This window comes from Vigna unguiculata, chromosome 4 (assembly GCF_037176805.1).
Source record: "Vigna unguiculata cultivar grain cowpea cultivar isolate G323 ecotype 2 chromosome 4, ASM3717680v1, whole genome shotgun sequence".
In the NCBI taxonomy this organism is placed as follows: Eukaryota; Viridiplantae; Streptophyta; class Magnoliopsida; order Fabales; family Fabaceae; genus Vigna; species Vigna unguiculata.
Window position 1 is genome coordinate 12,159,998 of NC_140795.1, and position 12,632 is coordinate 12,172,629.

General features: G+C 29.1%; 1 protein-coding gene across 1 annotated transcript; it reads left to right on the plus strand.

Annotated features, from left to right (window-relative positions):
- Window positions 1-9,220: 9,220 nt before the first annotated feature.
- On the plus strand, window positions 9,221-10,123 carry LOC146886798 (putative disease resistance RPP13-like protein 1). The gene has a single exon (XM_085671874.1). The coding sequence runs from the start codon at window positions 9,221-9,223 to the stop codon at window positions 10,121-10,123; it is 903 nt and encodes a 300-aa protein (XP_085528000.1).
- Window positions 10,124-12,632: the final 2,509 nt, after the last annotated feature.

Sequence of the window (12,632 nt, forward strand, 5' to 3'; positions counted from 1 at the left end):
TGAGATGGTACGGATTAGGGTTAGGAATTAAAGGTCCTTATATAAAAGAACATGGCTACAAGTACCAAATTAAATATTAGCAAAAGGACAACACCATTTCTATTTCATTTGTGCTACAAACTCAATTCTTGGTTAAATATTTAACATAATTTTATATTATGTGTATATAATTCTTTTACTAACATCATTTCGTCTTCAAAAAATATTTGTTTTAAATTTTAAGTATAAGTTGAGAAATTGGGATTAAAATTAACTACTTAATTTGAATTATTAATATTTTTGTTTTGAAATATGAAGTTTATCATGATTTTTTTGTTTTGGTACATCTAATAAGTCTCATATCGCTTAAGAGTTCAGGTCAAGAATAGTTTAAAATACTTCTTCCTTCCTCCACCCTCCAAGATGTCTTTTAAGGACAAAACCATGACGAAACTCCACACAGCTCTAAAACGGACAATATCTCGAGAACGTGGTGGTTATTCCTAACAATGGCTACTGGCCGAACTTGGGTTGCTCCAAAGCGGACAATACCTCGAGAACCAGGTGATTATTCCTAACGATGACTACCCGACGAACTTGGGTTGGATCGGATATTTTTTAAATATAATAACTTTAATAGTTAAAGAAGAAGACCCTAATTAAATTATTCTTATTCTCAATTATAAAATAATATAGAAATGAATTGATTATTAGAATAGAACATATTTAATTAAAAACCAACCATATCTCATGCAAAATTACACAACATAATCATTAATTTAACTATATATCTTCTTTTTTTCTGAATTAATTTGACTGTCTTTAGTTAAGAGTTAATTAGGAGCTTGATTTATCATCATCCTAACACTAACCGTAAGAAATTTAATAAATTATGGTTTTGTATGTGGTATAATTAAGTTTCATCCCTCAAACAGATAACGAATTTTCAAATCAGTGATATTCTCATAACTAACGTTATATAGTTTAAAATTTATTACAGTTCTATTTTATAAGTAAGTTTGTTATTTTATTTTTTTTAATGAAATGAACGAAAAATTTGGATTTGGACGTGTTCTTAACACAATTATATATAGGCACCTTGTTTTCTAGGTTGCAGAAATAACGTTGTATAATTATGTCTTTAATTTTCAGGAAACGAGGCAAATGATAACACACATTTAGGAGCATCATAAATTCATAATAATATTATTAAACATTGACCATGAAAGTTTGAACATATATATATATATATATATATATATATATATATATATATATAATGTGTGTACAAAGAGAAGCATATTTCCTCTTGTTCGAACATGTGATACATATGAAAAAACATAATATACTACTATTGCATTGTCATTAACTCCATTAATAATATAGATTCCTAAAACTTTCAGATAAAAAAACATGATTAAGTACAATCAGTTTGGTGACGATGAGAAAATTTTAAATTTTTTAATATATGAAAAGTAAAAGGGAACACACAATCGTGTCTTCTCGATATTAGATGCAAATTATTGTTGTCAGTATAAGTTAAGGACACCTGTCTAGTTTGATTATTCTTTTTTATATAAATTTCATGTTAGATATGAATACGAACTATGATGTTTTAAGGTGATATATATTTCAAATTTCAAGAATTATGTCATTTATATGAAATGATTTATTATAGATCAAAATAAAAATAAAAAAAGATATTGAAATCACAAAATTTATGTTAAACACTTATAATGTTTTTCATACATGTTATAAAACAAAATAAAACTAATAATCGCGATGAAATCAAATTAATTAATGATAGTTTAATTTTTATCAATTTCGAAATAAAATTTCAAATTTTAATTGAACTTCAAATATCTATAACAATATATAAAGAGGATTCCTTCTTCAAAATACTAATTTTACCCTTTAAAATATAATTATTTATTAAAATTTTGAAAATTTACTGTTACTTTTACAAGTTTTTTATAAAATCATTTATCTATGTTTCTTCTCTTCTTTATTTATTACAGCTTATTTTATCATCTTTTCTTATATATTTCACTTTATTTTTAATAAATATAATTTTATTTCATATATTAATTTAATAACCTTCCAATATCATTACCTACTAATATAATATTATACATATTTAAAAAATAGTACACACAGATGCGATATCGCACCTGTGTTTACTCTAATATAAACAATGTCATCTCAGCGATTTAAAAATTCAATATTGACATTGTATGTAAGGGTAACAACGAGGTTTTAAAGAAAACTTTTTTTTTTCCAAAAAAAAAAAAAAAGAAAAAAAAGTGATTTCAAAGATAAACTCTTATTTCTCTATTTTCAACCGGAAAAATATTTAAAAAATAACTTTCATTTTCTTTAGACCTCAACTTGAAACTTATTTTAGTACACTTAATAATCTAATATATCATTTATAGGAATTGAGATAAAAAATTATTTAAATACATATTATTTTTCAATTTTTAAGACATTTTTTAAAACTAAAATTGTGAAAAAAAAAAATCAAATTTCAAATTGAACAATATCTCAAATAGGACTAAGAAATCCTAAAGATATTATTTGAACAAAAATGTGAACAATCTCAATAAAATATATCACCTACATTATTTCATATAAATAATTTAGTAAGACATGAACACCTGTCAGTTGCCGTGTGCGTGTTGTACGATCACACTGAATTAAAAAAAACAAAAAAACAAAAGGTAGATACATTTTGACACTTTTTTATTGGTGTTACTCAATCATAATTGAAGTTCTGTCTAAAAATGAATTGTATACTAAATTTTTCTATCATTAATGTGTTTCGTAGAGAAAATAATAAATGAAAGCAAATATGTGAGAAAGACTGGGAATACATAAAAAATAAAGTAAAAATATGTTTAGTTTAACACAAATATGATTAAAATAGAAAAACATTAAATAAAGACTAATAATAAAATATGTATAAAAATAATGGAAATCCCAAATATAATGACCATATTGCGCTAAATAAAGTTCATTACACGTGTTCAATCATTTCATTATATTTTATTTATGCTATTTTGTAAATGATAAAAAAGTCTTCTAACTTTTATATTATCTACACTTACTTACCTACCTCCTACACCCTCAAATTAATAAATATACCGATTATTAAGTACATCAAAATGGAATATAATTTTTGGTTATTCATTATTAACACTTTTGGAATAATAAACTGAAAACATCGTACTTCTTAAAAATAGAATATACTCTCTTTGGTTACTTAGTTTTATTATCGGAAATGCGTATAAATACACATTAATATGATAGGTTTAAGAATAGTCATTAAATACTTATTTATTTTTTATATTACTTATCGACGATTTGTATTAACTTAAATGTAAAAGAAAATCTTCTCTAAATGTAAATTTCACAAAGTTTTGATCTGTTTTACTGATCCGGTATAAACTTTAAAGTAAGACTTGATCAAGTTGATATGCGAAAATCAATAAGGTTTGGTTGATTGAAATTTTGGGATAGGAAAAGTGTTTTCAGATTTTGGTTGTTAGATGACACGATTCAGATTTGTTTGAATCCTAATTTGATTCAGATAAAAAATTTAAACTATCCAAATTTTAAAATCCATAAACATAGAATAAAAAATCTGATTTTGAAAATTATGAAATATGAATCAAAACTAAAAATTAAATTTTAGAAAATAGATTTTTAGTAGATCAGATCAAAATTGGACCGAATCAAACAAGACATATATTTTTTGCCCACTCTTCACAACAAGTGAAAGTTTATTTACAAATTTATAAAACTCAAAATAACATATCTTTCTATTTTGTAAAGATAACCTTTTTTTAAATTAAACATGTTTTTTGTTTTTAAATTATTTTAAAATTGTATTTTATTCTTGAATTAAACTATATAGTTATTTTATTTCATTATTTTATGAAAGTTTTACGAACATTATCTTTAGCAAATGACCTGTGATGGTTTATTATAAATTATTTATTATGAAATTCTGTTTGTCAAAAAAAATACTTCACATGACCTTTACTAAAAAGGAAGTTTTATAGGATTTTCATAAAATATAATAAAAAAATAAATATATACTTTCATTTATTGGTAAAACATAATTTTTGAAAATAATTTAAGAACAATATATATCTAATCTCAAAAGTATTATTCATCAATGCACATATTTTTATGTCTTTTCAGTCTTTTTCTTTTTCTTTTAATATACGATACATTAACTGATGTATTTAATACGTTAAAATATTAATTTTGAAAATAATACGACACTATATATATATATATATTAAAAATATACAATTTTTTTTAAATGTGATTATTTTTGTGCAAATCCAAATTAAAGTCAAATACATTAAATATTTTTAACATAAAAATTTATAAATTATTGTTATTATACAAATATTATTGATTTAAATATTAAATATTTTATTAATAAAGTATCATAAAATATTAACTACAAATATGTATCAAATACAAATAAATGACAGTATCGGTACATCATAATTTATCTCACAAAGAGGTAAAACTTCAAATATAATTGACAAATAACACAGTGAATGGCTAAAATAAGAGGATTTAAATTTTATCCATACCCTAATAATGAGAAATAATAATAAAAAGGGCAGCCAAGAGAATGATTTCGAAAGGTAGGTGTTCCTCATGGATGCGTTGGTAGGTAGGAGTTTAGCACCCTTGCCTGGGGTACCATATATTCGTTCCTCATGCAGGGCTCAGTCTGGTCGCTACCCAGCAGGGTATACCTTCTTTTTTAGGTCACTATAGTTTTAATTCCTTATATAAAAATTATAACTTCTGCCTCAAATATATTTGTGGGTCACTCACACTGCCTTTAATTCCAGAATCTCATTATTGTGTTTCAATATTTTTTGATGAAATGGGCCTATCTGTGGGCTTTCCTCCAGCTCCATCCTCATCCAGTTCTCCTTTATTATTACTTCTCTATGTTATGCCCACAACCCAACTTATAAAGCTACGCTTCATAAATTAATCACTTGTACGGTGAGATGCAAAACTTTATTATTTTATATTTATTAAAACTAATATTTTTGTTTCTGCAATAATGTGACATTCATAAAACAAGCTAAAATACCACTGAAAAGCTTATACAGTATTTAGAAAATTTGTCGGTAGTTAAGAATTGTTAATTTTTTTTTATTGAAATAACTCTAAGTGAAGCTAAATTCAGCCAACGGTAAAAACATTATCTTCTTGGTCCTTCCTTTTCAATTAATCAATCTTTCTGTTAAGTGTAACATCATGTGTTTGTGGTATAATTTAAGGTTAAAATATCTTTTTTTTTCTCAATATTTGTCAAGTTTTGTTAAATAAATTCTAATTTTGATTTTGTGTTCAAATAAGTCCTAATTTTAGTCAATTTTGTTGAATTGGATCATTTTTTGTTAATACCGTTTAAATTATTAACGGCCATGAATAGTGACTACCACATGTTACTTCGTGATTTTTTTGATTTTTTTTTATTTTGCTAACACATAGCATTCACTGTTCATGACTTGTTAATGATTTAAAGTGTGTTAGCAAAAAAGAACCCAATTAGACAAAACTTGACAAAAATTGGGACCAAAATATATTTTAACCATTATTTAAATTGATGAATAACATAATAATAAAATAACAATACAAAAATATATTTATTAATGCAACCGTAAAATTAACTATTAGAATAAGAAAGTGACTCTTTCTTATCAACTTCTAAAATCTATTTTATTTCATAATTGTATATTGACCCTTAAAAAATTTTAAATTGCAAACTTGTCCCTAAATATTTTATATTAATTACAAATTGGTCATTACTTAAGTTTTATTATTTACAACTTAAACCTTGCCTACTTTTAATAGTAACATTTTAGTCCGTATCCAATTTTAATACTTGGATTCTTGATCAAATAACTAAGAGAATTTTATAATATTTTATTATCGATATGAATTATGTGAGACCCATTTTCCTTTTACACCTTGTGCTGTAAGGGGGTTGGGCCTGGCCTTTTCGAGGGCCCAAGGATCAACCCACTTTGGACCCCCAAAACCCCTCTCATAGCCACTTACTCTTCATTATGTCACCTTTACAGAAAAATAGTTCCTTTTTCTCCCTCCAACTCTTGAGCAGCAACTCTGTTAGGGCTTGCACAAGTTTCTTGATTCCAACAATTGAAGCTTCCTTTTACCACGTAAGTTGATCCCTCCTCTTGTTTCCTTTCTTTTTCAGCTCCTAAACTTTGGTCCTACCATAATCTCTTTCAAAGTCTTAATTCTTTTTCACGCTCGTACGTTTATTTTTAGCTCATTAAGTTATTCCTGGTCCTGGTTTTCCTCCACCAAGAGTCCCTTAAATACGTTTAGCTCCATTCGAGGTAAGGGAAGCTAGGGTTTAAAGTTTTTTTTTTTTATGATTATTGCATGTTTTCCTAGTTTTAAATCATGTTTATGATGTTTGCTCGCTGCTGTGGTTGTCTGGAAAGGGTTGAAATGTTGTTTGGTACTCTTTTTTTGGTTTGCATGCGTGAGCAGGGAGGAGCTATGTTGTTTTCGCCCAAGCGAGCAACCCTCGCCTAAGCGAAATTAACAAGAAGTTTACCCCTAGGTTCTGCTCGAGTTGTCGCTCAGGCTACGAGCTCTAGTTTTGAACAAGAGTAATCTTGCTCAAGCAAGGAGACCTCGCTTAAGCGAGAACTCGCGAACCTTCATAATGCCTTTGATTTCAATCTCGCCTAACGAGAGCTTTTCGCTTGAGCGAGAGGCTCTTGTCGCCTGAGCGAGAGCTCTTTAGCTTGAGTGAGATTGACAACAAAGTCGTTTAAATGCTTGTATGCTCCCATGATTGAATTGTTTACCCTTTTAAAGCATGAAGTATGACGCCAACATTTATGTGTTTGTGTTTTCTTTAGTTTTTGTTGTTTGGGATTTTTGTGTTTTTGGACGTTGAAACCAGTGAAAATCTGTCAGTTTAGCTTAAGCGATAAATTTTAGCTTAAATGAGTTCAGTCTAGCTTAAGCGAGAATTTCTAGCTTAAGCGAGACTAGTCTAGTTTAAGCAAGAAATTTTAGCTTAAGCGAGAATAGCAAAATTTCACTGCTTTCTGTTCGAATTTTAGCTTAACGAGACCAGTCTAGCTTAAGCGAGAATTTCTAGCTTAAGCGAGATCAGTCTAGCTTAAGCGAGATTTGTTGTAGAATTTTAATTCCTTACTTTAACTTGAACTTGTGGATTGATTCAATTACTCTTAAAAGCATGAATATGTGATTATGTATGTTTCATGTAATATTGACTTGCTTGCTATGAAATGAAATAAGAATGGGGTGGTTGGTTATGGTGCATTGGCATGAGATTATGATGCTTGAGATAACATGTGGAATGTTGTTGGTAAAGGAGTTTCATGCGAAACTCTTGGTGATGGTGTGGTCAGTGTATACCTTGATATAGGAGATGTCTAGATAAAGGAAGGTATCCTGAACTCTAATAATTATTCACACTCACATATAGTATAACAATTTATGTGGTGAGAGTGGCAGGAGGTCCTAGTCTTGGGACATATTGGGCCCAAGACATTTGAGGATTAACCCTGTGTGTGGTTGGGCGATAACCCCTTGTGTCTAGACTTTGCAGAGTTTGGAAGCCACCATAAGCGCATACTTCCTTTAGAATTCTATATCAAGAGTATGATCCGGATATTGAGTCATAGAGTCTTAAAATTGTTTGTTTTCACATGATTTGGGTGCTTACTGCTTTGATTGTGCATAATATGATCTGAATATTGATTTGCTTTATAACATGATTAAAATAATTTTTGCTCTAGCTTACCCTCTTGCTTGTGCCTGTCTGTTTTGTGTGGTTTTCCTTTTTGCAATGATCACCAATGCTATTGGTGTGAGCAGATGTGGAAACCTCTGGAGGTTCTCAGGGTGGTGATAATGCTGCGATGTAGGGTGGTTTCCTTGGTCTGGGTTGTGGCTCACTGTTGAGCTCCTTTTGAAGAACTCTTAGTTTATTGTAAACTCCTTGCTCTATGAGCAATCTTTTGGAAAATAATAGTACTCTTGTGTTATGTTTTTATGGCATCGTTGCCTAAGCTTTTAATCCAAGTATTCTATGGATAAATGTAATAGTTAGTACATATATGTTTCATGTCGTGTGCTCTTTTATATTATAATTATGTGATGCAAAATTTTAGTAGGTTACTCTAATAGAAATGGGATGTCACAAATTACATAAATTGAAATTTTAATAAGTAATATTTTGGATGCTTATATTTTGATAAAATATGATCACGGTAGAATGAAATAACAATATTAATAACATTAAATTAGTACTTCTGGGTGAATTAGTAGAAGAATTTAAAAAATATAGATCGTCAAAGAGTCGGACTACAATTAGTACAACATCCTATTTTTGTTATATGTTAAACAAAAGAAAATTAATTATTAAATTGCTATGTTTGATTTTCTTCCTAATGTAAAAAGTTTAGTTTACACTTTTTAATTGTGAAATGAAGTAGTTCATGAAAGTTTAACCTTTTATGCTAAAATAATAATTTAAATATGTAAAGGAAAAGTTAAGCATAAATAACACAAATACATAAAGAGGTAGCAAATAAAAAAACACTTAAAAAATTAATTATAAATTAACTTGAAAATGGAATACTTGTGGGATTTTTAAGAAGGTTATGTAAACATTTTAAACAGTTTTGTACATCTATAGAAAGTACACAAAAAAATTCATCAAATTATCATATTACTAACATGAATGCATGAATTGATTTGAAAATAAGATTGAAAAAAAAAACAGACAAATATGTTCATAAACAAATAAATAGAGATAAAGAACACTAGAGAAATGTGTTCTTAAGAACTATTGGAATTGTTAAAACTCTTGGTGAACATAACCTAACCTTATGTGGAAACATTGAAAAGATCCATAAAATAGCTAATGAAAATTTTTTAAGTCTAATTGAAATGATTGTAAAATTTGAGCCAATTGTGCAAGAACATATTCATTGAATTAAAGATGATGAAATTCACAACCATTACTTTGGACATAATATATAAAATAAGTTGATAAATTTATTAGTAGGTGAAATAAAAAAAAATTATAAAAAGAAAATTAGGGATTCAAAATAATACTCAATCATACTTGACCCTACTCTAGATATAAGTCATCAAAAGCAAATGCCTTTTATATTACGGTATGTGGATACTTGACCATATCCCTGATGATCCAAGGAAAGAAAAGAAAGTATTGGAGAATCTACAACCTTCCAAAAACGTGGAAAATTTGTCAATAGAGAACTATGGTGGTACACAATTCCCAAGTTGGGTATTTGATAATTCATTATCAAATTTGGTGTTCTTAAGGCTGGAAGACTGTAAATATTGTTTGTGTTTACCTCCCCTTGGACTATTGTCATCTCTGAAGACCCTTGAGATTATTGGATTTGATGGAATAGTGAGCATTGGTGCTGAATTTTATGGGAATAGCTCTTCTTCGTTTACATATTTGGAAAGATTGACATTTTCAAAGATGAAGGAATTGGAAGAAGGTGAACGTAAGACTGCTTCTTTTCCACATCTTGAAACTCTCGATGTGTATCAATGTCCCAAGCTAAAAGGTCTGCCAGATCAACTTGTTAATGTAAAGTATCTTAATATATATGGCAGCATGAAAGCATCGTGCCTTGAAAGGTGTGAGCATAATGTATCTCATAATTCACTTGAAGACTTGAACTTTTGTGCTTTTCCAATTATAAATATTCCAATGAGTCGTAGCTTTGATCTGCTTGAACAAATTGATATCTTTGGCGGTTCTGATTCTCTAACAACCTTTCCACTAGATTTCTTCCCAAACCTTAAGGCTCTTTTCTTGGTTGGTTGTCGTAACCTACAAATTATTTCACAGAAGCACGCTCATAATCGATTCGATCACCTGTCAATTGATGATTGCTATCGATTTGACTCATTTCCTAGTGAAGGGCTATCTGCTCCGCGGCTACAGGCTATTGAAATTCATGGAGCGGATAATTTGAAGTTATTGCCAAAACGAATGCAAATCTTGCTTCCGTCTCTTAGCGTGTTCGTTTCAAAAGATTTATGAAATCCACTGATTTGGAGAGACGTATAGTGATTTAATTTCATGTTCTAATGAGATCATTTGAATATCAATGCAAAGATGGATTTGCGAGATATTACAAAAATTTCATACCCTCCAACTGCGATAATTTACAGAAATTTTTATGTATTTTACCTTTATATCCTTAATTCTATAACAACAAAAACTGGATCACACTGATTCATAATCGAGCAAAAAAATAATCAAAACTAATAATTCGTGATAATAAAATCACTGATGCCACAGTACATTTTATAAATATATATAATAATTATTAATAATATATAAACAAAATAATTATAATTATTAACAATAATTAAAATATTATTAAATATATATTATTAATAATTATTATATTAATTGTTAAATATATATATATATATATATATATATATATTACATATGATTTATTATTATAATTTATTATATATATATATATATATATATATATAATAAATTATAATAATAAATATTCATATATATATAATTAATAATAATTAATAATAATTATTAATAATATATAATAATAATTAATAATTAAAAATATAATAATTAATATATAAAAATTTAGTAAATAGTAATTAGTAATATATAAAATGAGTATTATTATTAATTAAAAAAAGTATATAGTAATTAATAATAATTATAATATTGTTAAAAATTAATAATATATGTAATTATTATTATTAATTTGTGTATATATATAAATATAATTAAAAAATTCTTAAATTTTTACTTTTTAATTTATTAGGTTGTAATTTTATTACATTTTTATGGTAAATTTAAAATTTTATCTATTACAATTTTTTTAATTTATCATATCAATCAAATCATTCACTAACTTTCATAAAATTTATTTTCAAATTCATTCGCATTGCTCTCTAAATTTACTCAAAAAAACACACATATTCATCCCTTTAAATTCACACAAATCCATCTTCACACTCTCTCTCAAATCTATCTCTCTAACCGAACACGGCCTTGTAAGGCCCAATTTTATTTTTTGTCCTAATGTTTAAGGGTTGGCCTTAATCTGTTGGGCCTAAGGGCTGGCCCATAGGGTGCTAAGGACCCTAAAGCTACTAGGGTTTCTCATTCAGCCTCATTCTTGCAAACAGAACCTAAAATGTTGCCCCTCTTTCTTTCAGAATGCTCTGCCAGGGTTTAACTCCGATCTTGGTCAAGATTGCTCGAGCTCAGTTTTGCTTTTCTGCTCCATGTAACTGATTCTCAAGCTCGCACATGTACTCCCTAAAGCTTATTTTCGTATTCTTCCATTTAGGGTTCCATAGTAACTCTGTTCTTTTATTGCCCCGCTGGTCTTCCAGTTTCTAAGACTGTTTATCGAACTGTTGCACTCCGTGGTTGGTTTCGAAGTCTTGTATAAGCCCTTTCCAGGTAAGGGAAGCTAAAGCTTTATTGTTTTTAAGTTGTAGATGCATGTCTAGTTGATTTTATGTACTGAATGGTTGAGATGCGTTATTGGTTGTGTGAAAATGCGTCAATTGCACCGCTATAATGATGTGGATCTATTTCTGCACGGGAGAGAGTGGTGAGCTCTGCTGAACTCGCTCAAGCAAGCGGGTTGGTCGCTCAAAACGAAAGGTCTCACTTAAGCGAAGAGCTCTCGCCTGAGCGAGAGCAGCAGCAGCTCACTCCCATATCTGTTTCAAGGGCTCGCCTAAGCGAAGGCCACTCGCTTGAGTGAGAGTAGTCTCGCCTGAGCAAGTTGGGCTAGCTTGAGCGAGACCTCGACGTGCTCCCTGTTGCAGTCTCGCCCAGGCGAGAGCAAGTAGCTTGAGCGAGGGGTTCCTCTCGCCTGAGCGAGGACTCTTTAGCTTGAGCGAGATTTGGCATTTCTAAGTGTATATATATGTATGCCTCACATGATTGGTTGATGTGTGCTTAAAATAGTTCAAACCACGATGCTATATGTACTGTATATGTTATGTAGGGGCTAGAAGTTGATGTGTTTAGCATGGGCTTGGTGTGATATATGCTTGATTAGTTTGGCAAATATATAAATATATATTGGCATGAGATTGATGTATATGAGAACTCTATGAGTGGTTGGTGAAACATGGGTAATGTGCAGGTAGGACGTAATCCCATGACCTCCATAGGGAGTGTTCATGGTGGTGCCTCATCTAATGGACGTAATCCCGTGGACCCTCCTGGAGGGGTGGAGTTCATGGTGGTTGTAAGATCCGCAGAAATTAATTAATTAAATAAATAATTAATTAATAAATGCGGGTGAGATGTGCATTTATGACATTAATTTCTGTTATATGTGACGTGGAAAAGTACTAGCTCATGTGGTTGAGAGTACTTTGATTGTGTAAGAGGACTTGGGTTTGAGTCCTATGTATGCCAATTATGTATATTTTGTTATTAATGTTTTAATAATATGTTGGGCCACACTCAGTATGAGATAATGCTTGAATTGTATGTGTTAGCAAGAAACATGGGTTGGCCTGATGGTTTAGAGTTGATT

Excerpts from the sequence above, each read along its gene's own strand:
- LOC146886798 (XM_085671874.1), top strand. The coding sequence starts at position 9,221 with ATGTGGATACTTGACCATATCCCTGATGATCCAAGGAAAGAAAAGAAA.